Source organism: Kwoniella shivajii, chromosome 11 (assembly GCF_035658355.1).
Source record: "Kwoniella shivajii chromosome 11, complete sequence".
Taxonomy (NCBI): domain Eukaryota; kingdom Fungi; phylum Basidiomycota; class Tremellomycetes; order Tremellales; family Cryptococcaceae; genus Kwoniella; species Kwoniella shivajii.
The window spans coordinates 1,353,114-1,377,601 of NC_085918.1; the positions used below are offsets into that span (position 1 = coordinate 1,353,114).

General features: G+C 42.8%; 11 protein-coding genes across 11 annotated transcripts; 5 read left to right on the forward strand and 6 right to left on the reverse strand.

Moving 5' to 3' along the window:
* Nucleotides 1-130: 130 nt before the first annotated feature.
* On the reverse strand, nt 131-664 carry IL334_007910 (uncharacterized protein; the record flags this gene model as incomplete). The annotated part of the gene is made up of 1 exon (XM_062939599.1): nt 131-664. The coding sequence occupies one exon, from the start codon at nt 662-664 to the stop codon at nt 131-133; it is 534 nt and encodes a 177-aa protein (XP_062795650.1).
* A 621-nt stretch (nt 665-1,285) lies between these two features.
* Nucleotides 1,286-3,103, reverse strand: IL334_007911 (uncharacterized protein; the record flags this gene model as incomplete). The annotated part of the gene is made up of 8 exons (XM_062939600.1): nt 1,286-1,481; nt 1,592-1,628; nt 1,692-1,830; nt 1,894-2,034; nt 2,112-2,401; nt 2,458-2,499; nt 2,560-2,729; nt 2,826-3,103. The coding sequence occupies 8 exons, from the start codon at nt 3,101-3,103 to the stop codon at nt 1,286-1,288; spliced, it is 1,293 nt and encodes a 430-aa protein (XP_062795651.1).
* A 397-nt stretch (nt 3,104-3,500) lies between these two features.
* On the forward strand, nt 3,501-6,890 carry IL334_007912 (uncharacterized protein; the record flags this gene model as incomplete). The annotated part of the gene is made up of 8 exons (XM_062939601.1): nt 3,501-3,794; nt 3,890-4,069; nt 4,147-4,655; nt 4,747-4,870; nt 4,937-5,449; nt 5,515-5,607; nt 5,686-6,159; nt 6,237-6,890. 8 exons carry the CDS (start codon nt 3,501-3,503, stop codon nt 6,888-6,890), a joined length of 2,841 nt encoding a protein of 946 aa, XP_062795652.1.
* A 342-nt stretch (nt 6,891-7,232) lies between these two features.
* On the reverse strand, nt 7,233-8,429 carry IL334_007913 (uncharacterized protein; the record flags this gene model as incomplete). Its single annotated transcript, XM_062939602.1, has 3 exons — nt 7,233-7,917; nt 8,050-8,324; nt 8,394-8,429. The coding sequence occupies 3 exons, from the start codon at nt 8,427-8,429 to the stop codon at nt 7,233-7,235; spliced, it is 996 nt and encodes a 331-aa protein (XP_062795653.1).
* Nucleotides 8,430-8,889: 460 nt separating this feature from the next.
* IL334_007914 (uncharacterized protein) lies at nt 8,890-10,272 on the forward strand (the record flags this gene model as incomplete). Its single annotated transcript, XM_062939603.1, has 4 exons — nt 8,890-8,977; nt 9,094-9,183; nt 9,316-9,459; nt 9,644-10,272. The coding sequence occupies 4 exons, from the start codon at nt 8,890-8,892 to the stop codon at nt 10,270-10,272; spliced, it is 951 nt and encodes a 316-aa protein (XP_062795654.1).
* A 571-nt stretch (nt 10,273-10,843) lies between these two features.
* On the forward strand, nt 10,844-12,583 carry IL334_007915 (uncharacterized protein; the record flags this gene model as incomplete). Its single annotated transcript, XM_062939604.1, has 7 exons — nt 10,844-10,945; nt 11,092-11,326; nt 11,438-11,520; nt 11,617-11,813; nt 11,880-11,962; nt 12,036-12,368; nt 12,447-12,583. The coding sequence occupies 7 exons, from the start codon at nt 10,844-10,846 to the stop codon at nt 12,581-12,583; spliced, it is 1,170 nt and encodes a 389-aa protein (XP_062795655.1).
* Nucleotides 12,584-13,542: 959 nt separating this feature from the next.
* On the forward strand, nt 13,543-14,256 carry IL334_007916 (uncharacterized protein; the record flags this gene model as incomplete). The annotated part of the gene is made up of 1 exon (XM_062939605.1): nt 13,543-14,256. The coding sequence occupies one exon, from the start codon at nt 13,543-13,545 to the stop codon at nt 14,254-14,256; it is 714 nt and encodes a 237-aa protein (XP_062795656.1).
* Nucleotides 14,257-14,765: 509 nt separating this feature from the next.
* On the reverse strand, nt 14,766-15,362 carry IL334_007917 (uncharacterized protein; the record flags this gene model as incomplete). Its single annotated transcript, XM_062939606.1, has 1 exon — nt 14,766-15,362. One exon carries the CDS (start codon nt 15,360-15,362, stop codon nt 14,766-14,768), a length of 597 nt encoding a protein of 198 aa, XP_062795657.1.
* A 553-nt stretch (nt 15,363-15,915) lies between these two features.
* Nucleotides 15,916-18,154, reverse strand: IL334_007918 (meiotic recombinase Dmc1; the record flags this gene model as incomplete). Its single annotated transcript, XM_062939607.1, has 18 exons — nt 15,916-15,937; nt 15,994-16,104; nt 16,156-16,174; nt 16,230-16,264; nt 16,318-16,328; nt 16,388-16,480; nt 16,530-16,573; nt 16,639-16,697; nt 16,756-16,896; nt 16,949-17,037; nt 17,103-17,255; nt 17,334-17,354; nt 17,415-17,435; nt 17,492-17,503; nt 17,560-17,658; nt 17,893-17,916; nt 18,034-18,054; nt 18,137-18,154. 18 exons carry the CDS (start codon nt 18,152-18,154, stop codon nt 15,916-15,918), a joined length of 993 nt encoding a protein of 330 aa, XP_062795658.1.
* A 490-nt stretch (nt 18,155-18,644) lies between these two features.
* On the forward strand, nt 18,645-21,588 carry IL334_007919 (aconitate hydratase, mitochondrial; the record flags this gene model as incomplete). The annotated part of the gene is made up of 8 exons (XM_062939608.1): nt 18,645-18,944; nt 19,056-19,532; nt 19,617-19,868; nt 19,957-20,332; nt 20,396-20,490; nt 20,567-21,074; nt 21,139-21,245; nt 21,319-21,588. 8 exons carry the CDS (start codon nt 18,645-18,647, stop codon nt 21,586-21,588), a joined length of 2,385 nt encoding a protein of 794 aa, XP_062795659.1.
* A 339-nt stretch (nt 21,589-21,927) lies between these two features.
* Nucleotides 21,928-24,172, reverse strand: IL334_007920 (uncharacterized protein; the record flags this gene model as incomplete). The annotated part of the gene is made up of 13 exons (XM_062939609.1): nt 21,928-21,985; nt 22,050-22,135; nt 22,199-22,289; nt 22,358-22,368; nt 22,441-22,530; nt 22,596-22,725; nt 22,796-22,840; nt 22,894-22,974; nt 23,052-23,561; nt 23,623-23,735; nt 23,816-23,925; nt 24,009-24,028; nt 24,087-24,172. The coding sequence occupies 13 exons, from the start codon at nt 24,170-24,172 to the stop codon at nt 21,928-21,930; spliced, it is 1,431 nt and encodes a 476-aa protein (XP_062795660.1).
* Nucleotides 24,173-24,488: the final 316 nt, after the last annotated feature.

The following is a 24,488-nucleotide window of genomic DNA, read 5'->3' on the forward strand; positions in this document are numbered from 1 at the left end:
CTTATGTATTGATTTTAAGTGGAAGTGTTGAACAAGAAGATACATGTTACGAGCTTGTCCATTACAGGTTGTCCCAATCCGAGTCCAAGTCCGAATCCCAGTCCCAGTCTCAAAATCCTCCCTTACCTTTCTAACCCTGTTTCTGTAATTCTCTAGCTGATTTGATCAAACCATCCAACCAATCCTGATGACCATTCAACATTTTATTAGGTTTTTCAATTGAAAGTTGTTTTGCCGGTTGTCCAATTTGACTTTCCTGAGTCAATATTCGGACTCTATCTTGATCCAAATCTTCTATGATCCATGCGTGATAAACGTCAATTTTCTCTTGTTCTTTCGTCCCTTTTGCACTTTGAGCCATCCATGCCAGTCTCCCCGGACGAGTCGACGTGGGCTCGATGGACTCAGCTACCGTCGAAGGTAAAGGAGGGAAACCGAATGTCGAAAAAGAGAATTCATCTCCTTTTGCAAGTATAGGTCCAGAGGGAGGCGCTTTGATTTCTGAACAATTATCATAATAACTTTCCCATTTGGTTATATCGGCTAATAATGTCCATATTTGACGAGCTGTAATACCTTTAACTATCATTTCGTTCGATACGAAATTATCGGTTAATCCAGGTAGATACTTTGAGGGCCATGTGATGGAAGTTGCACTTGACATCGTGACGAGTGTGATTATCGTTTGACTAAGTGAGAAGTGGGATGAGATCGTCTAAAGAAAGTTGATGTTATAAGACAATCAAAGAAAACTAGTTTAAATATATCTATAGATCGACTGTATCACCTGCTGTCTAATATACTTGCGTATTCATCCTCCACCTTGTCTTGACGAAAGCATGAATAGATCCCATCAGCCTGTTAACGTAAGAGGCATACAATTATGATGAAATGCGTCCTCACCATCGTGTCCAGAGCGTCATTCACCTCCACACCAACATTTAATAGCATAAGAGCGTTATACCACGCAGCCATACTGATCATTTGTGACCCACATTGGGCAGCTGATCATTTGTGACCCACATTGGGCAGCTGATCATTTGTGACCCACATCGGGCAGCGTTGTAAAACCCGATCAGAGGTAGTACGGCTTCATCTCGAGGGGTTCGAAACAGAACAATGACGAGCATACCTCGATCCTGCACAGCTGATTCGGAATGAGACCCATCTGGCAACACCGTCCCTTACCGCATTACCGCAACCCTATGACATGACATTGAGATACATTGCTCGGTGGAATACAACAAGACTTTCTACCTATTTGACTACATGATTATCAACTCTTCTAATCAATTTCAATAGGATCGCTTCTATCTCCATTGACAGCCTTTGATTTATCTTTCTTCGCGTTTTCATTGATCTGATGCATCTTCGAGCCTTTTTGAATTACAGGTGGCGGAACAGTATCTGGTACTGGAATAGGTTCGATATAAGTCGCCAGAGTCTTGAGTGTAGGTATGGATTTGATTGGGAATCGAGTTCTGATCAAAACCAAATCAGCATACGCTCACATTTAGCATGAATCCCTGAGTGAGTCGTTTCATGTGACAACAATGTATATTGGATGATCAAGGTCACGCAGAAGACTTACTTGCACATCAGACACACAGATCTAGGTTCGCAGAAGACTGGATCGCAAATATGTCAGCTGTAGACAAAGACCTTTAGATTACGGAAGCTAAAGGACTCACTACTTAGGCAAACACTGCAGACGAATCCGACATCTAACGTCTTGTGATGACAAAAACATACAGCTCTGAAACCCACTGCGTCTTGAGGAGGTACCGCGAAAGGATGATGTCTTAGTGAAGGTGGAGGGAGGTATATTGCCTTTTCGAGGATATTTATCAGCTTCGTGCCGATATCAACGGTACTCGTTAATTATTGACTTACATGGAGATATTGCAACAATGCACCTCTACCATTCCATTGCCAATATATACCTTCGGTCAGATGAGCAGCTTGCTGTAAGAAGATAGGTGGTGAAGCATCTATCGAAGGTGGCGGCAAGGATAATACATCTATAGGTACTTTCTGGTGATCAGAAATAACGATCGCACCACATCAGCGCTCATATCTTACACACTGAGATTTTCAAAAAGAACACTTACTGCTTTCTGAGCTGCAAACACGCAATTCATCAAACCAACATAACCACCTCTCATTTGACCTCCTTTTGAACCTTGTCCTTTCGAATTATTGTCACCGTCATCACCATTTTCTCCACTGACACCATTTGATTGATCGGAATTGGATATATTAGATCCTGGAGTAGCGTTTATAATCAGAATACGTGTTTCAGGTCTATCAGGTCCATTCGAATTTGATCCAGAAGCATCTTGAGAAGTCGGATCAATCAAAGCTGCAGCGGTAGATGAAGAAGGTTGAATACGATTTACAACTGCATATCGTATTAGCTATTTTGCCAGTTCAGAAAGGGGGTAGGAGGTAACTCACAGCATAACGCCTTTGTGAGAGCCGATACCATTGAAGGTGGTTCTGTCACTAGAACGTCAGCTGGGTACTTGATATTGAGGAGAAGCGTTAGAGATAGCTGACCGTTCAGAGACTTGACATTTCCATTCTCCAATCTTTCCTGCTCTTCCGCCGCCATTTCTTTCAAACCTTGTTCTATCCTGCTATCAAGTAACTGAAAGGGATGATAGGAGTTGGGACGAGGCTTTGATGGTCCAGCCACAGCATTTGGAGGTGGAGGGTAGAGAAGTTTGCTGTGTCATTCCGAGCCGATATCAACATGATATCCAAGCTTAAGAAGAGGTAAAAACTGTGATGTAGAATTGACGGAGTTTAGGGGAAGTACTCACGCTCTTCCTGCTGAAGCACCATATATTACAACTTCGTTGCCCCACCTACTGGCCAGATGGGCATTCAGAAACACCATGAGAATAGTGACAAAGTCTGGCAAGCTCATAGGTGTTGCCTGAGCTTTGTCGATCCCAGGGTGTTCGGTGAAGGGAGGTAGTGGAGGTGGGGAAGACAAGAGCGACCATGATAAAGGGTGTATATCTAAAATGACCAGCAGAACGGAGGGAGGAGTGGTCTTTGGGTAGAAGCGACTTTCCATAGGGGGAGGTGGGACCATAGCGAGGACAGCAGCCTACGTGCCAGGAAAAGGATGAGCAGGGAAATGAAGGTATCGAATGACAGGTGATAATCGATATTTATATGTTACTAACTTATGAATTATTGACAACTTTGAATGATGTATGGTGGAGGTGGAGATCGCCGCCATCCACCCAGGGATATGACATGACGTGTCATTATTACCCTCATACATCGGGTAGTATTCGTACTTAGCTTATCACTCCTCCACGTGACAGAGTGTTCCTGGAATTGAGATTTCTTTTCCGATTAAAATGAATAATTTTGAAAATAATTCAACACTTTTTCATCTGATGAATTTCACAGCATCTTATATCAAGAACGTATAGTATAATCATCGTGCAGTCCGACATTTACACAGGTCTATCTACCTCAAGATGCCTGTACCAGCAGCAATGGCAAACAACCCCTCATCACTCCCGCTGCATAGGATTCGTTTTTACGATCATACACCATCACCTATAACAGCAATCTCATTCGCTCCTTTACCATTACCTCCACCCAGAAATCCATCTTCATCCAAAGGCAAATCGAAGGATCCGCAACCAGTAGATCAGAGAGAAGAGTTTGGTGTATTGATATTGGCTAGGGAGAATGGCGAAGTTGAGATTTGGGAATACGTGAAAAGTGATGAAGGTAATAATATGTGTGGTAATTGGGTGTTAGAGAAGGTATGTTCATTTCCACTACCACAGATTACAAACAAGCTCTTTTAGCCGTTTCCTCCGCATGATCATCGTAGCTTATATGACCAATACCATCTTAGACTCTTCCGCCTACTTTGACTCATCCAACTATATCATCAATAGCTTTGGTCATCAGAGATCCATTGAATTTTCATCGCAAATCATACGCTGTACCTAAAATCGAAGATTTGCGTTTATTCACAGCTGGATCGGACTCAACTGACTTGACTGAAAGGTGTCTCTCAAGCGGAAAGATCCTGGTAAGCTCAGCTTACACTTCCGTGCACGATCCCTGAATGTTTTTTTCAATGTGACTGACATGACGAATGGACCGCAGCAAACATACGATATTCCATCACCACCGTTATGGTCGCTTTCAGTCTCACCAACACATGATTTACTATGTCTAGCAACATCTTCTGCATCACTTCACTTCTTGACTATACCTCAACCTACGATATTCGACTCATCACCTGCTCTGGCACCTCCTCCTTCTCATCTATTAAGATGTGATACGTTACCGTCCAGAACAAGAACCGTATCAATCGCATGGGGAATTCCAAAACTTGAAAGGGTCTCAGATGCTCACTCTGCCCAGGACGAGAACGACGATGATCAATGGGAATGGAGAGATAATTATTTGATAACAGGAAATTCAGATTCTTCCTTCCGTAGATGGGAATTACCACCTCCTTTAAATCCAAATAAGCCGGGCTTGAATAGAGTCATACTGAAAAGTAGGGCTGTAGTTGAAAAAGTCGCAAAACCAGGTAGAGGTGGTAAGAAGATCAGTCAAGGTTCAAGCAATCAAAAAGGTACTATCGTATGGGGTGTTGGTGTTTTACCGTGAGTAGTCATGACCACTCATGATCTCATATCAGCTGCTTCCCGACACACTATCAAGAAAAGCCCAGCTGATTGATCTTAACATTCACAGGGATCATAATTTCGTTACTTCTGATTCTTTGGGCAATGTAACCTTTTGGGATGGTGCGACTATGGCACAAAAGCAGAATTTCAGAGCTCATAAAGCAGATGGAATGTGTCTCACCATAGGACCAGTGAGTAGCCTCTCTCGTATTCTAGCGTGTCACATGGGACCAAAAAGCTGAACCACTTCATCATAGGGAGGACGAAGCGTCTTCACTTCTGGACCAGATCAACGGGTTTGTCAATTCATAAATGTACCTTCTACCTCCGGAAGTGGCTCTCAATGGGTATTGACATCGTCAAAACGAGTTCATTCACATGATGTTCGAGCATTAGCTATATTCCCACCTTATATTCCAATGTCATCAAATCACCCATTGGCTCAGCCGACACTGAACCCATCATACGCACCGGTATTAGCATCAGGTGGATGGGATATGTCACTGTCGCTTACATCAGCCGGTACACCCGATCTCCTGTCCGAGAGACTGAAGAACGCTTTATCGAAACCGAGAGGAGCGGTAAGAGCTATATTTGAAGAATCTTTCTCCAGAAAAATGGGTTATCTCAGTGGTGGAAGGATGAACAACAGAATCAGTTTCGCTAAATCTGCAAGGTTGGTTTTGGGTAGAAAAGATAGAGGTGTGGGTATTTGGAAAATATTGGATGACGAAGAAGGTTGGGAGAAAGTTTTGGAAATGGAGTTGAAGGTGAGTGGATCGATGGCGAGATGCTATGAAAGCAGGATACGTGTTGATCTAATCATGAATTTTAGCTTCGAACGAATCTCATTTCATCCAGCATCTCCTCGGATGGGAAATGGTTAGCAGTTTCCGATTTATACGAAACCAAATTATTCCATCTATCTGTGAGTTACACATGTTTCCGTTGATCGCATGCTCGATGTGACTACTGTGTCTGATTACAGCTCTCTGATATCTCTTAGTCCCAGGGCAATACCATTCGACCAACGCGAATCAAGTCATTCCTCAATACTCTATCATCTTCCCCTCTACTCGAACATCTATCGATCGGTTTAAGAGGCTCGGGATCATCGTCCATATTATTCACGCCTGATTCTCAACGATTAGTACTAGGTTCGATAACAACTGGTCAACTGATAGTGATCGAATTACAAGAAGACTTTGATGAAGATGTCAACGTGATCAAATGCTTCGCAAGAGAAGATAAGATTGTTGATGGTCGAGTGGTAAAAGGAAAACCAAATGGACATACCAATGGGGATGTCAATATGTCAGATGAAAGTGACGAAGATGACGAAAGCGACGACGAAGTGCCATCAAACAAGGAAGAGAAGTCAGCTTGGGTATCTTGTCTCGCAGTCAGTGAGGATGGTCAATGGTTGGCTGCGAGTGATCTAGACGGTAGAACCGGAGTATGGAATCTGGACACTTTACAGGTGAGTAGCAGGGTCTTCGGAACGTGCTTTTGTCGTTCGACTTGAAATGAGCATCACGCTGATAAACCTTTTTTTAGCTACACGCAACCCTGCCCACCCTTCCCCACTCACCTATATCACTGTCTTTCCCACCTTCATCACCTCTTTTGCTACTTGCACTTCCCTCAAATACGCTTCAATTCTACCATCTAGAACATCGAAGATTGCTTCCACCTTCCATGCAACTATACGATCTGCAGAATTCCTTGGCATCACTTCATACACCTTTACACGGGATCAGTTTTTCATCTTCACGAGAAGGCAAAACGGTGAAAACGATAATCTGGGGAATGGATTATCTTGTGACGATCAAACTTGATTTAGATTCAATAACGAAAATAAAAGGACGGAGAACATCTGAATCACCAAGCCTTATTCCATCAATTGATACTTCCCCAATAGGACTCGTCAATGGGAACGGTGGATCATTGAGTAAAGCGATGAGAAAGAAAAGAGCAAGAGAAGCGAAAGAACAGAGAGATAATTTGGACAGTCCATCTTCAGACCAAATTGATAATTTAAGTAATCATGGTAAAGAAGAAGAAGGATGTAAGATTGTCAGAGATAGATTCAAGAATATATTAGGAGTAGGGTGGGTTCAAGAGGAAATGGTCATTGTTGAAAGACCTTTAGGTGATTATGCTGGTGAATTACCTGGTGGATTCTGGACAGGCGGATTTGGAAGAAGTTAGTATATACTGGATTCTTTATGTAATGAGAATGCAGTTTTATTATCTTGAATGAGGGCTCGAACACCGACCGAGCAGCGGATCAAGGTATAATGAGATACATAGGAAAATGATATAGATCAGTCAAGTGATATATGGCAATTTACGAGAAAAGCAAGAAGGTATCTTCGATGTCTACTCGAATATATTGTGACCAAGATTCTCATATATATAATTCCGTCTGATCTTATCTCACTACGCATTCATGTCCTGTGTAGGCAGTCTTAATCCATTCGAGCATAGAATATCAATACAACTCAAAGTAGGGTTACCGGCCAGCGTTCAAAGCTTTATTGAAACCCCTATCTATCTTGATCCGTATCCGGATCCTCCATTAAATCCTGGACTGTTGAATCCTGATCCTGGATATATGAATCCTGGGTTCCCATTTGAATTTGAATTTGAATTTGATCCTGGACCTGGACTTGCGAATCCAGCAATAGAGGTGTTAGTCCCGGTACCAGTACCAGAACCGAAACCAAATCCAGCTCCAGATCCAGGTCCTATAGGTTGTCTAACCACTCCCCCTCCTCCTCCTCTGTTGTCTGGTGTTTTGTTCGTTGAAGATGATGAAGAAGAAGAAGGTCTAACTTGACTTGGAACTAGGCCGTCCCATAAATTTCTATCTTTTGGTATCGTTGTTATTGATGGTGATGATTTTCCACTATTCCCACCACCGTTTCCTCCTTTTACGAGGTTATCTCTTGACGATTTACTTTTCCCTTCAGAGCTGCCACCTCTTAACAATCCATCTTCAACTATGTTTGTCCCGGAACCAGAACCAGACCGAGACCCGGAACCAGAGCCGAATATACGTTCTCTAGCCAAACGATATTCCTCTTCCCTTTCTTCGAGTGTTTTAGCTTTTATTCCACCTTTGGAAGAATCGTTCGAAGACGGAGAGGAAGATACGGGTCTTCGTAAAAGTTGTAATTTGGGTCCTGGGATTGGTTGCGGAGATAATATTTGAGCTTGAGCAGGACGAGCGTTTCTATTTGTGAAATACAAAAGGGATGTTAGTGACTGATAATATCAGACTTGAAAATTGTTGAACACGTATGAAGAAACGTAAGGGTTCGTAGATCGTTGAGTTTCGACACGTAAAAGAGAAAGAGAAACTCACGCGCTGTCCCATATTTGCCTGTTACTCATGGGTTTATTACCTCTGAACCAATCATCATCTTCTTCGACTTTATCTGGTGTATCTCTCCTTTGTAGTAAACCAGGTTGTCTTGATGAGCTTGCAGTAGGTTGATTCCGGGTATGTAGAGCAGGTTGTATGGAAGATTGAGGTTGGGATTGAGGTTGGGATGGTCGAGGCTGGAAAGAAGCTGCTTGAGGTCGAAGAGAAGGTGGTAATATCGCTTTGTTAGATTTAGAAGAGAGCGTTATATCTGCCTATAAACAACATAATATTTGTCAGATCCAGTAGCAACTGTACCTCTCCCAGTAAAGAAGTAATCTCACAGTTTCCCAGTCATCTTCTTCGATCGTATTCGACATGATACAGGATTACCTTGTGATCAAGAACGTGTTCTATACCTCTATTCGTTAAAAGGATGTCTCGACAATCAAACGCTTCTCTTGGCTCAAGAGCTATTCTTGATTCTCTCTTCCAGTAATCCTGATCTATGCCGAGACCCAATTGGCTATGCTTGTGCTCTGGATGTTAGGTCTATTTGTATCGATATACGATGATGATATTGAAAAGATGATGATATTTGAACTATTGTTTTTTTCCCATATTCATCGTTTGTTGTTCGCTTACATAGTGACATGTCACGTGACCACTCTTTATACGGTTCCTGAACAATAATTCATATCAAAAGTTACAAAAGTAAGTTGAGTGAGAAATGAGCAATAACAACAAATCTTCATGCAGTCTTTCTTGCATTTCTCTCTTTACCCCAACTGTCATATCTTCTATCGACTCGGTCAGACCAGCCAAGGCAAAAAGGAAGGGATGAGACAAAAGCGAGCCAAGACGTATAAAAGGGTTATGGCACTTTATGTTCAAACATTTGGATTCAGGCATCCCTACCAAATCTTAGGTGAGTGACTACTTTCTGTTTGAATAATCAGTGTTCCGTCACTAGGAAGGGTAGTATTATCATAATACACCATCAGGAATGCAATACTATGCTGATGCATCCTGATAATCAAATAGTCTCACACGATGTACTGCTTGAATCATCGAAAACGAGCTTGGATATAGTCAAGATATTAGGTGATGTCGTTCAAGGGGAGTGTAAACCTAGTAAGTTTGATAAGTTCTCCACGGATTTTGTCACCTATAGTCACTACGCACCGTATCTATAGATCTCTTTATATCGTTTGGAACCTGAATGAATAGCGAAGTGGGGGTTCTAACTCTTCGATTGTGTTTTAGTGATAACACAATGTTGTATGGAAGCATTATATAAAATGGGAAAAGAACATCAGCAGACGACTAACCTAGCGAAAACGTTTGAAAGGAGAAGGTGTAATCATAGAACTGCTATTGATGGTAATGACTGTTTGAAAGATGTTGTAGGTGAGTTGTTGAACGATTTTATCATTTGCGAAGTCCTTGCAAAAGGCGGGAAGACTCCTTGAATTGTGATGAGTTAGGGGAATCGAACTTGATTATGGATTCCGAAGAAAATAATACTGGATACTCTGATGTGGATGAGAGTACTTCATCTGATGTTGTACTTACCACCTCTTCGAACCAACAGGCCAAACAAACAAACATCGTTACGTCTTGGCTTCGCAATCATTAGCATTACGAACTGCATTACAGAACGTACCTGGATTACCCATAATTCACTTCAACCGAACTGGGGTATTGGTCTTATCTCCTCCTTCAACAGCCACTATAAGAGAGAAGAACAAGAATGAAGAGTCAAGACGACTTGACGGTATAAAAGAGATGCAAGGTGTGGTAGATGGCGAAAATGTTTTAGGGGCAAGTACGGTCTTACCTGGTTCAGCAAACTTGGCTGTGGGAAGGAAAAAGGTCAAAGGTGTTAATCCTCTAAGTGTCAAGAAGAAGAAGAAGGTCACGATACAAGTACCTCAGTCACAACAACCACAAAAGAGTGATATAGGGAAAAAAAGGAGAAGGAATGACGATGAGGATGAGGATGAGGATAAGGATAAGGAAGAAAATGGTGATAAAGGTGTGATTGTCGAAGATGAAAATGCGCCAGAAGATGATGAAAGAGGAGATACAGGAGGAGAAGATGCAGGAAGTAAGAAGAAAAGGAGGAGAAGGAAGAAGAAGTCAGCTGTCGCCGATGCTATAGCAGAATTGAATGCTATAGATGAACAGGGAGGAGAAGGGGAAGGGAGTGACGATGAATAGAGAGTCCAAGTACCATTTGTACAATCATCTTACATGTATATATATTGCATTATTCTCACACCTGGACAGTGGGATGTCAGCTCTCGTAGTCCATAATACATCCAGCAATTTGTTCTTCGAAAGACGATGTTGCATGCATTGACATGAAGAAGGTTGCTCAATATGATTTCCGATGGAAGTCGTATCTCGTCTTCTTTTTTTTCGAATCTCGGGATCGCATGATTTCCCATCTTCATCTCATTTTTCTCGCTTATCCTTCTGATCGCAATTTCCCATTTTCATGTCAACAAAAGAAAGGATCATTTCCCATTTTGATAATACGAAGTACTCGTATGGATTGATACAGCAACGGCATTCTTGAGTGTCAGACAAAGATTTCATATGTATGCTACTGTGATTGGTAAAAATATCACATCTCACTTGATCTAGTAAAACGGTGACAGGCTCGTGCTGCAGCTTTATCACCTCTTTCCTTTTCACACAAATCCCCTCAGCGACTATTTCAGGTGAAACGTTCTTGGTCACCATAGTACCACCTCCCTGCTGAGAGGCAGGAAATCAAACATCCAAGATGGCTTCTATACACAGCACGAACAGCTCACGTAGACTTATCTGTTGTATTGGTACGGGTGGAACCATAGCTTCCGAACCTACAGCAGGTGGATTAGCACCTGTGAGTGATATGATCGTTTTTTTTTTCACTAGTCGAACAATTGCTGAATCCCATGAATCCTCCTTACTGCTTATGCCAACTATCTACAACAATTTTTCCCTCCTCGCCATTCTTTCAACCACGCTCCTCCGCTGTTCTCTGAGTAGACACGCCAAGATACATTCTTTCGACGTATTCGATCCCATCCTTCATTGACATCACCCACATCATTCGATGACTCCAATGTATCATTTTCATCTCCTGTACATGCAGAACTAGTGGGGAAGAACGTCAGATATCCGAGATTGGTAACTCCTGAATTGGATGATCAAGGTCTCAGCGTCGAATATGAAATCTTAGATTTAGATAGACATTTAGATAGCAGTGAGATGACGCCTGCTGGTGAGTACATCTAGCCTAGAAGCTATCCATGATTTTGTGGACTGTATTTTGGAGATTTTCTCTTCCTACTGGACATCCATATGAAGATTACTGATTACGTATCGTGGTTAGAGTGGAATACGATAGCTTCGTTGGTATATGAAAATTGGGATAAATACGATGGATTCATCATTCTATCCGGGACAGACACTCTGGTAAGCTAACTATATCCCACAACCTTTGCCACAATATCACCAAGAATATCACTTCAATCTACGCTGATGCCCTATCTCACGACGTTCGGTTCATAGGCATACACAGCAGCGATCCTTTCATTCTTATTTCATTCAGCGGGTAAACCAATCATGGTGACCGGAGCTCAAATCCCGCTTTCTCGACCTCGTTCAGATGGCTGGACTAACTTGTTAGATTCCTTGTTCGTTACTGGGACTTTGGATTTAGCTGGAGTGGGAATCGTTTTCAATCATCAGGTCTTACAAGGTGCTAGGTGAGTTTCGACATTCGAGATAACGATTGATCCCCAGCTGATATCGGTTTCATTGGGTCGGTGTAGAGCTACTAAGACCAGTCCCAATTTATTTGGAGCATTCACAACTCCTTGTGTACCTCCATTGATAAACCTGAATGTCAAGATCAGTGAGTCAGGTCTTGCTTCATTCAGTTTGGGTCAATTCAAAATGACAAGTCTAAACCAAATATCCTTTCATAGCATACGACACGGCCCTTTCACTACCACCACGCTCATCTTCACCACCACCACCTCTAATCCCCCTCTTAACTACGCCAACCGTACTCTCCATTCATATTTATCCAGGTATGACAGGTGATCTACTAGAAGCTCAAATAGCGACTTTACCCACATGTAAAGCTGTGATCATATCGGCATACGGTTCAGGTAACCTACCTATAAATCCTGAATCAGGTGTATTACAAAGTTTGAAAAGAATGGTGGATAAAGAGATTCTAGTCGTGGTTATAAGTCAATGTGCTATACCCAATGTCTACCCTTTGTATACTCAAGGAAGGACTTTACTCAGTATAGGTATGTTCATCTCATTATACGTCCCCTTCAAAAAGAAGGTCATGTGTATTGACTTCTGTTGAACGATGAAATGTTCAGGTGTATTACCGGGATACGACCTGATGCACGAAGCGGCATTTGCGAAACTTATATGGCTAGTCTCAAGACCCGATTTGAGCTTCAAGGAAAAACAGGAATTATTTGAAACTCCAATAGTCGGCGAAATGTCTGTATAGTCGATGCAAGTAATGCTTGATCGCGTTATATCCGAGTCAAAATAATGCTGTCAACAGAGAGAGACAAGATGTGAAACATCGAGATAGATACGACGATTGTTAAGCTAATTTCCAATCAGTTTTTGTCTTCCCATTGTTGATTGAATTACTGTACAACGGCAAGTGATCGGAAATGCCGTTCTCCTTCGTGTCAATTATTCGATTCCGCACGGGTCATTTCAAAGCGCATTTGACTCACTAATTCTTATCAATACTCCGCCCAGTGCTTTGTGCAAGCGCATTACCGACCATTTCAGAAGCGAAGAGGCGGTATGTCAATATCTTGATCTATTCTGAACCAGAAGGCGTGTAATTCCGATCCCTTCAATTTCTCATTCGGATTACCACCCAATCAGAAGTTGAAAGAGAAACATTGCAGTGTCATCTAAGTAGAACTTGTTTTATGGAAGGATTATGGGTGTGTACAAGTACGTCAGCGGGTATTTGCTGGCGGGAATCCCACAGGAAGGATGCAAGTGCAAATGTCGAATCTTCCTTAGATCGATGTAGTCGAGCACCCTTTAGTCCCGACATTGTCAATGGAGATAAATGACGGGTTTCAAAATCGTTACAGGTTATTGCTGATTGTGAAATCTTCAGGCTTCTGATTGCGACCCTCCTTTCCGAGAGCGCATGTGCAATCATTGCGCAGTATGAATTTCTGATTCACTTGGTGTTTGCGCGATATTTCCTTGCCCTCTTTCGCTCAGATGTCACACAAACAAGTTGCTATTGTGATAAGGGAACTGTTTTTGGCCAATGAAATATTTCAAGGTATAAAAGCGGCCTGATTCAGACTTTTCCAAAACAACTTTTCTCTATCCTATGATCGTTGAGCATCTGTCATTCGATCTTCCCTTCCATCACTCGCCCTCATAGCCATACTACGGTAGAACGAAATAAGATTATCACGCTGTATCATGCCTAATCGATCAAGCTCCAATAGCAGTGGCGCTACTATCAATTACCAAGGCACAAACCACTCGGTCGTCCGTGGCCACATTTTACTCGATAACAGATGGGTCCCAATCAGCTCGCTGCCACAAACCAACGTCAACGACGCTGCTCCCGGATACGCATCGACCACTGCGACTGCATCACCTGGTAGAGGTCAGTCAGGTCAAGGTCACAATCCTTATTCTCCAAGACAATCCCTCTCACCTTACCCTCATGGGACTCAAGCTTATAATACACCTTCTCCTGGCTCTCCTGGTGCGAGTACCGCTTATGGCGTCCAATCTCCTGGTAGACATAGTCGTGGTCACTCTAGAGCTTCCTCTGGTAGTGTCAACTCTACTATCGATCCCGGTCGAAGAATCGAATGGCATACCACTCGGCAAAACAATGGCACTCATCGACTTACGATAACCCTCATTCCGGCAGAAACTGGACGAGCAGGAATGGACTTCCATCTTTATCCTCATGCATTCCCAGATCCACGCGAATACACGAGAGGCGTAGACTGGGCGACAGCCAGACTCCGAGATTCCGGTTACGACGGGACCAATTATACCACCGTGGAAGACGCCATGAATACAGTGGTCCAACCTGCTGACGGCTATGGTGTTCATGTTATGGCTAGTGTCAGGGCTGCCTTGGCTTTATACTGGGATGCGACTCAAGAGGAAGATTAGACTGAGGACTCAAGGCTGAAGATGATGATGAATAATGACCTCATTAGCCATGGGGACTTATCATTGCGTCCAAGATGTCAAAGTTCTTGACTTGAATTGATCACAGCGAGAAGGATACACAGTAGTGGTGATGCGCGGGGGATGATGTATAGAGATACACTACTGGCCATGCATATGTGATTTGACCAGTCGGCCTTGTTCGTTCAGTATATACATCCCACATGCGCATTTATGGGATAGATCACCTTTCATCTTGTTGGTCAAGCGATAAATGTGCTATCTCTCAACATGTCGTTTGATGGTTCACCATTATATTGTGCCACGAAAACCACTTTCTGTCAAGTTGTTAGGCTTCTGACACTGAGATGTGATGCGGGCCAGTACTGCACTATCAGTCTTCTGCATGATATTGGATCTCTTGTAGACTCGACACACATCCCACTCATAGCGGTCATCCTGACGAATCAAACCACTTCCACGCAATATCAATACTACTTCTCCCCTTTTTCCTACAATACTCGACATTGCCGCTGCGAGCGATCCTGCGCGTTGGTCAAGCTATTGACATGATCCCGAAACTCATTCATTCTTCGCCAAACTTCCTCTTCATCTATATCGTTCTCTATCATCCCATCATACATTTCTACGTGTTTATCGGTGTCGGCAGCCCAAAGAAAGTTGATCTTAGCGGTGTTGAGCCAAGCTTCCTCAGTCCTTTCCTTTGGATCAGGTAACCAGAAACTCCTCGTCGGAATGAGTGCGTTGTTATCTTTGATCTTGTACATTTTGTCGGCGCGTAGAGGAATCGACATCGTGACATCATAACCTCCTTCTTGGGAATCATGACCTTCCTCTTGCTCTGGGGTATGTGAATTATAAATCATCAAATATTCATTATCGATGGTGTCACATCCTGATCTGCTCGAAGGCATCGTAATGGGATATTTATCATGATCGATTGTCAATGGACTTTGATCTGAGCCCGGATTATCTATCGTGGTTCGGAGGGTACGTATCGTCTCCGGTGTTAGCTGACCAATTGCTGTTGTCAGGCTATCCAATTCTTCTCGGGACATCTCAATTATATTGGATGTTGGCTCAGACATGATGGTAAATTATAAAAAATTGAAGACAGAATTAAGTGCCTATAATATGCTTGGATTCTACAGACGGAAAGTGAAATGTGGAAGAACGATTCACAGACATCGTTACTTGGACTGTCACCGCTATGGGACTTGGATTGAGCTGATGCTGTGCCACCTTTGTTGGCGGCTTGAGTGCTATAGAAGATTATCTGTCCGACACTGTCATGAGACAAAGGAAGTCTCATCCGTCACGAATGATCGGATGATGTAACACGAATAATGTAAACGCTCAATCGGAAGATCGCACCAAGCAGATATCAGAGCTCGATCTGTTTGGCAAGGAACTTGATCTGATCGTGACGAATGAACATGCATGATTGGTTAAATATATGTACAGATAAAAGGACTACAACGATGTATGATGGATGATGCAGGATATATACAACGAAACTACGTGGTGATGAGCACGAAATGAGGAATGAAATGGAATAATGTCCGATAAAATGGGATGAGACTTGTAGATACGAAAGCGGCGATGACGAGCAAGTAGAGATTTTTCTCGGGGCGCTACCCTTTAGCTTGGGTCTTCCCAGCCACTAGACGGTATAGTGATCAGCGCAGCCCCTCTTCCTCATCGCGAAATATCACACACCCAGACTTTAGAACATAAGTGGCTTCACCTTCAGGCATGTCGAGAGAATCGCTGAGCTTGGCAATTCTTTCATCGCCTCGACCTTTACGAAGGGCGATACGAGTGGCGGATCTATATAGATCTGTTAGGCATCATGGCCCGAGAATGTGGAAGGGTACTCACGCGTGGGCAAGGATATGACCTGCAACAAATGAGCGATTAGTGGAATTGAACGGGACGAGAACTTTTCAACTCACCTCCAACAGGTTTCGCAGAAGCAGCAGCAGCAAACCTAGTAAGATTGAATTAATGATAACTTAATCTACATCGACAAATATCTCTTACATTGCAGCAGCCTGATGCATATGCATTAGCTAGGACAGCATTGGCAGTACGTAGAATAAGTTCCACTCACACCTGGATCAGCCTGAACTTGATTGGTAAGGACCACAGCGATGTTAAACTCTTCAGAAAGCTTTTGGAGTCTTGCAAGGAATTGGTTAAGTTTCTAAATTCTTATCAGCTAGCTATCCGCTAATCCATTGATCACCAATCACCTGTTGTCGTTCAGATAACTCTCCTCGGCCGGAATAGTCTTGACCTGTAACGAAGGTGTGGTCAGCTGGTATTGCTGTGTATAAGCATTTCCATGGAGCACAGACTGACGGAAAAGATTCATGATACTGTCCACAATGAGAAGTTTGTATGTTCGATCCTCTACGAATCTGTACCCGGCTTTTAGCATTGTACTCCATGGAAGTGGAATGATCTGCATATACCTACCTTACAGCGAGTTCCACGAGTAAGTCACATTGCTGTTCAGAGCTCCAAGCTCTGGCGCAAAGAACATTGTCAAGTGCCATAGTGGAGTCAACTCCGAATCGGTCCGCTACAGCTCTGACTCGATCAGGTCGAAAGGTACCTCTGATTATGGGATTAGCTTAAGTAGTCAGAAACATTCGAAGAGTTGGCTAACTCTGTATCAATATACGCCACTTTCCCAGCAGCGCCACCATTTTCCTCCGGAAGCTGAGTGGAAACACAGAGAGTATGGCAGAGTTGGGTCTACTCAACACACATATTAGCTGACCCGATACATAAAGCAGTGTATAGAAAGAGTAAATCCTTACCTTTCCTGTTCTAAACTCTCCGAAGACTTCAGTTATACTTTGAGTAGCAATACCGCCTCCAAGCATTGCGTCAACGGATTTTGAGCCAGTTGTAATGTACACAACATTCTGTCGTCGGTCGGCAATCTCCGTGGCGGTCATGAAGGGTGCAGGCTGTTGTAGTGATGATAAATGATTAGCAGAAGTGGAAAGTATGTATGTAGGAGAATTGATTCTGAATGGTTGACTTACGAGCATTTTAGCCACCACTTCCTGTTGTTCCGGCGCAGGTTAGCGCTTAGATATAGTGGCAGCAGTCAATGTATCACAGACCTTCAACTTTTCTACTTTAGCCTATTTGTAGATGGTCTGTCAAATACATGTCGAGGGGCTTCTAACATTCAGCTCACTTCTGAAAGTCCCTGTTTAGTCATCTCGTCAGCGCACATATACTGTAAGGCGTTTCAAGCCTGCTCACCTTAATTCTCAGTAAATGTCTTCTGGTGGTTTGTGATACACCCAGGACAGTGACGATACCAGCAGCTTTGAGCTTAGATATATCTTGAGCGTTGATACCCTATAGTTCAAGATGGCATCAGTATGTTCGTCAAAGAAGTGTTTTTAAAAGATGAAAGTGACGGAGCAGCCGTGGTATCAGAGATGACGTTGCAAGTGCGCACGAGCCGCCACAGCACCTGGTCAGTGAAGATGGTGTGAGAAGGGTGGGATCGCGACAGTACAGCTCGCATGCGCTTGTGATAAGGGCTTGACAAGACGAGGGTGAGGATTTGTTAAAGGTGGAAACACTCACATGACTTTGAAGTTCTTCGACGGACTATTGTTGACACCGCTGACATCAGCTTCAATCAGACAAGGGAACACCGTCATGAGAAGCACAGTCGATATCAGAAATACGCCAAGATTCGAGGGGAATGGTATCGGACAGACGTACCTCGAAGCCGACGATAGTATCCTGCATTCACCTGTCAGTAAGCGTACCGTTCTTGAGCGGCGAGTAGAGTGGATTAGCCGTCAGGTGAGGAGGAAGAACTCACTTCTTCGTTATCGGACATTGTAAGATGAATTTCCCACTGATCTGGATTAAGACCGATGGTGTCAGGAAACAGAAGTGTCAACTAATGTGCTAGAACAGTCTGTATCGATCTATACAGACTGATTGACTATAAGAATGAGATAAATGATGGAAAGAAGAGGAAAGAGTACAAGAGAAAGGTGATTTAACAATGTCTAAATGGTGGGTTGACCGTGATTGTCCTCTTGGGAACGGGGTGAACAACCTCCACCTCGATTTTTCTCATTAGAGTATGAGTTTGAGAATTCCTAATCAACACCCTGAATAACTAATGAGCCATTACAAAAGTCATTCACTAGATCACTCTGATATGCTTATTTGTTTCCCTCACTTTGATTCCCCTTGTACCAATCACAAAAAGTTGTTTTCACTCGATCACTTTTTTTCTTCTTTTTCGACTTTTATCTTCTCCTCATACAAGCGCGCTTCTTTCCTTGCTTCACTATATATCTCATTAACGACCTACCAAGATGGTCATCTTATCATCAGCCAGGGTATCCGCTCTGCCCAAGCGTCTTGTCCAAGCCAGGGGTTTAGCTACTCCTTCTTCATTACCTATCAAAGATTGTACTTCAATCACACCCCCTTATCCTCGACTGCTCAAAACATTGGACGAAGTCAGGAATGTCTTGCCTAAAGGAGCCAAGTTGACTTTGGCAGAAAAGATCTTGTATGCTCATCTGAGAAACCCAGAAGAGTCCCTTGGCGGTGGCGGCAAAGTGAGAGGTGAGAGGTACTTGAAGCTGAGACCTGATCGAGTGGCCATGCAAGTGAGTTTTGCGGATTTTCACCAAGTCCAAACTTCGGCTTTCGCAAGGCCTTAAAAGCTCTCGTTGATACTTTCAAGCAATTGATGCTAATAATTGATTGATTCATCGTAGGACGCATCAGCTCAAATGGCTTTGCTTCAATTCATGACGTGTAGATTACCTTCATGTGCCGTACCTGCATCTATACATTGTGATCATCTGATTCAAGCTCAAACAGGAGCTGAATCAGATTTATCAAGATCAATAGAAGCCAATAAAGAAGTGTTCGATTTTTTGGAATCTGCCGCATTGAAATACGGAATAGAATTTTGGAGACCTGGTTCAGGTATCATTCATCAAATCGTATTAGAAAATTACGCCGCTCCTGGTTTGTTGATGTTAGGAACGGATAGTCATACACCCAATGCTGGTGGCTTGGGAATGTTAGCTATCGGTGTTGGAGGTGCAGATGCTGTAGACGCTTTAACAGATACTCCATGGGAATTGAAAGCTCCTTTAGTGACTGGTGTTAAGTTGACCGGTGAATTGAAGGGCTGGGCTACACCAAAAGACTTGATCTTGCATTTGGCTGGTAAGCTTACCGTTAGAGTGAGTGAATTCACCCCAACTTCTTGTCTCCCTAGGTGATAATTGACGATGCAATATGCTGACTGAGGTCATCGTGTCTTTCAGGGAGGTACAGGTAGAATAATAGAGTACTTCGGACCTGGTGTACCAGCTCAATCGTGTACTGGTCTAGCAACTATCGCCAATATGGGTGCAGAAGTAGGAGCAACCACATCGACTTTCCCATACTCCGACAATATGCGACAATATCTTCACGCCACAGGTCGAGGTCCAGTCGCTCAAGCTGCCGACGATGCTGCTAAGCAAGGCTTTTTGAGTGCTGATGAGGGCGCAGAGTACGACGAGGTTATCGAGATTGTGCGTTGTCTTTAGCTGAGTCTCAGAGACCGATGCGAGTCTCCTTCGAGGAAGAAGGCAGTGACTAATTTCTTCACACTATCTATAGAACCTTTCCGACCTTGAACCTCATCTCAACGGACCCTTCACACCTGATCTTGCCACTCCCCTCTCCTCATTCTCTTCGTTCCTCAACGAGAACAAATACCCCACAGCGCTTTCTTCCGCCTTGATTGGATCGTGTACGAATTCGTCATATGAAGATATGTCAAGGGTAGCATCAATTGCTGAACAAGCTAAAGCCGCAGGATTGAAATCCAAAGTACCATTTTTGGTCACACCTGGATCAGAATTGATCAGAGCAACAGTTGAAAAAGATGGTTTACAAGATACTTTGGAAAGCGTTGGTGCGACTGTATTGGCAAATGCTTGTGGTCCATGTATCGGTCAATGGAAAAGAGATGAACATAAAGGTGAAGATAACGGTGAGTCAGCGGACTTTTGATATCGGTTGTAATATGGACAAAACTGATAAGAAAGTGAATTAGCCATCTTGACTTCTTTCAACAGAAACTTCAAAGCTAGAAATGATGGTAATTTAAAGACCATGAACTTCCTTGCTTCCCCTGAAATTGTTACTGCTGTGAGTTGTGTATTCCCGTAGCGATCAACCCATTGCAAAAAGACTAAAAGCTAATTTCGATAATATCCCCGTTCAGATGGCATTCTCTGGTGATCTGAACTTCAACCCTACTACCGATTCTATCCCCACACCTAACGGACCTTTCAGATTCACCCCACCATCAGGTGACAGATTGCCACCAACTGGATACTCAGCTGGTGATTTATCATACGCACCTCAACCTTCACCTACACCGTCACCTTCCACCGAAATCGCAATCTCTCCTTCATCAACAAGACTAGAGATTCTCGAGCCATTCGGCTCAAATTTCGCCAATGGTGGAGGTGAATTATCAACTATGACATGTTTGATGAGAGTCAAAGGCAAATGTACGACAGATCATATATCTGCAGCTGGAGCTTGGTTGAAATACAAAGGTCACCTATCAAATATTTCCGAGAATACCCTGATGACCGCCGTGAATGATCAAGGTGGTAAAATCAATAAAGCAATAGACATCAATGGTGAAGAAGATACGATACCTAGAACTATGCAGAAATATAAGCAAAGAAATGAACCTTGGATGTTAGTTGTGGATGACAATTGTGAGTGGACATTGTGTGAATACAATATCGTTTGACACGAGCTGATTCTCGTGTGAACGTGTAGACGGAGAGGGTTCAGCAAGAGAGCATGCTGCTTTGCAACCTAGATTTTACGGAGGAGCCATGATTGTAGCTAGATCATTTGCAAGAATCCACGAGACAAATCTGAAGGTAAGTTGACCTTTTCAAATTACTTGATTTCATATGATGACAGGGTTATACTAACGTTGGATATCCGTCGTAGAAACAAGGTATACTCCCATTATGGTTCATGGATAAATCCGACTATTCAAGAATATCAGCACATGATAAAGTATCCACAAATGGTTTAGAAGCTGTAATGAACGGTACTTCTTCAAGTCCAATAATCAAATTGAGAGTAGAGAAACCAGATGGAACAATGGAGGAAATAGAAACTAGACATACACTCAGTGAAGACCAAATCGAGTGGCTAAGATACGGAAGTGCATTAAACTACATCGGTAAAGTAGCTAGAGACAATGGTAAAGCTTAAAATGCTTTGTTCGGGATTGGTTATTGGATATTAGGGGTTTACGCGGTAAAATTCAATCATTTGTACTTGTATTTCATTAGTATATGCATTCCACCTTGCATCGTTAGGTCCTCCAACCTCATCCAACTGAGTTTTTCAATCACATGCTGGCAAAAGATACAAAAATGAACATGTTCTCTGGAATAGTATCACTGAGTTACCGTAGGTTTGGACTAAAATGAACGCACATATGAATCTCTATAGGATACATAGTAAGGTTCATCGATATATCGTCTCTAGAAAAGATCATATACAACATCTTTACTTCCTCTTCCCCACCGTCAAGCAAGTTTGGATCCGCTATGTAAGACTAAGATCGACCAAAATCGTGATTATACCCAAGACAATCTCGATTCCACTATATTCCAACAAATCTCAGCTTGGGTTGCACTTATGATATGGTGAGAGGAGGATCAACATACATCAAGAATATCACGATACCTTCTAATCTCTCTCCATGACTGGAATTGACACTTTCTTTCAGCAATTTCAACATATCTTGTAATACCTGATGAATACTTTGTCAGTAAAGTTCTTCGATGACAAGGGATTGTTGGGTTTCTTGACTCACATCTACTCTGGCATTCAGCAAATCTACTCTTTGTCCAATCTCAAGGTAAGATCTTGCTGCTCCATACAAAGGTTCCAAATCTGGGAAAGACCTATAAACGCGCTCATCAGATTAGCTTGTCCTTTCACGCCAACACTGATTCATAGGCGGCCAGCTTACCAAAAGAACTCCTGCGATCACAGAGTAGCTTGTCAGCAATGTTCCGCCTGATAAATGCGCTCGGTGAAGAGTGAAAAACTCACAGGAGAATCCAAAATCGATCCGACAAGATTTATATTTATTCTCAGAATAAACAAATTACCAATTTGCTTCATGATCTCGCTTCTTGGCAACTATCATAATACGGATCAGCTGAACGCTTTTCCGTAATCCAGCAACTGCGAAGCCGATAACGTACACCAATTTTACCTGTCTCTGAAAGTGATTTTGGGATATCTTTTGTTTGTTCAATTGTTGAGGAAATGAGTTCCTCGAACAAGGAGATTTTGACTGATTGTGACAGGGCATGTGATAAGGACAATTTCGTCCTGAGTAAGACGAGAGAGATCATCAGCGCCAGACATGATTACTGTCATGGGACGATGCGAGACAGCTCACATGTAGGAAGATCCTTTACGAAGGGTAATCACATCGTTGTATATTCTGTTGATAAACGTCAGCTCTCGTACTGCCTTCACAAAGCATCTTTAGCTCACCGAGAATAATCAGCGTAATAGAAATTCAAATCTTCCATTTCCACATCTTCGGTTGACAATCTCTCGATCTCGAACTTTTTACTATCAGCCGCGAAAAAGGATATCAGCGTTCTATTGAATAGACCTCTCAACTTGATGAGGTGAGCCGCAACACTCACATACTGCCCAAAAATCGTTTCTCTTCTTTCTCAGTCATACCCCAGATGACTACAGTACCATATTCGAACAAGAACACATCTGGAACCCACTCTTCCTCTTCGAAATCATCGTCATCTTCTCTCTCACTGTCGGTGCCATTACCATTGTTATTTCCATTGTCGGCGTTACCACTATCTTTTGAACTTGGTCTATTTCCTGATCCAGGTCTTTTCGTGAATCCCGTACGTCTTTTCACCTCTCCAGAATCTGAACTTGCATGGATATTGGAATTGGTATATGAGTTTGATCTCTTTGAATAGCCATCACCTAGATTCAGTAAGTCGCCTTCGGGGATATGATTTGTTGATGCAGTAGGTTTCAGATGTGGTGATCTGAAATTTGATGATGAGGAAGATGGAGGTGGGAGATATGGTGTATGTAAGCATTCCGTATCGAATATCCTTGGATGAGTACGATATGATGTTGGTCTTGCGGAAAGATAGGCTTGCATAGCTTCGAGATTATATGTCCTACATTGCCAAAGAGTCAGCTAAGATCTCTTACTGGGCTCGGATGGAGGAAATAGCTCACGCAGCAGTACAATAAGCTGTTACTCTGGGTAATTTTGCCTTTTCACTTTTGGTCAATCGCTGTGCATCCCTTCTCGCTGTACCTTTTGGAATTTGCGAAAGGGGTGTATAAAACTGTTCATGCAAGTTTGAATCAGTTTGTAGCCTGGGTTTGAGCCTGAAGTAGCATCTCTAAGTTGAAGCAATCAACATACCTCTACTCCTTCCGATTCATCTCGATTTCGCAGTCCAGTGTCATTCTCTTCATCTTCATCTTCTTCCACTATGGTGGGAGTTTCAGGCTGAGTGGGAAGTACCTTGAGTTCTAGCCATGAAGGAATCAGCTTATGCATACTTCTCATCTGGCACTTCACCTATAACATTGTACGATGAGGAATGGACGCTCACTTGTACCAAGTTTCGATGTTCTGCGACACGACGAGACTGGTTAGCGGTAAATCTCACACTAATTTACAAAATACTCACCTCATGGGTTGCCTTTGCTCCCTCTTGGGAGGTTGCTGGACCTGAGCGTATGGCAAGGGCAACGTGTTTGGTCCTTTTGGCGGCATCTTGAATCGTTGCTTAAGGTGGTCAAGACAGCAAGACAGCAATACTGATATAATGTATGTGAGAGAAGGTGAACTATAGTGATGGGAAAGGAAAACATAGTTTATCGCATTCAAACAGTCGAAAAGAAGCTTTTGAGCCAGGTAGCCAAGATATCAGCTAATTACGTAACGCCAATGGGTTCGAACTTTGTAATGAGGATTAGGAATTCATTACAAAATGTGTACATATGGGCAAATTCAACTTTTTCTAATTCCCGAAAAATTACCCTTCGCGCTTCTTCATCTTTTTCACTCGTTCAATTGAGATTCACTTCTT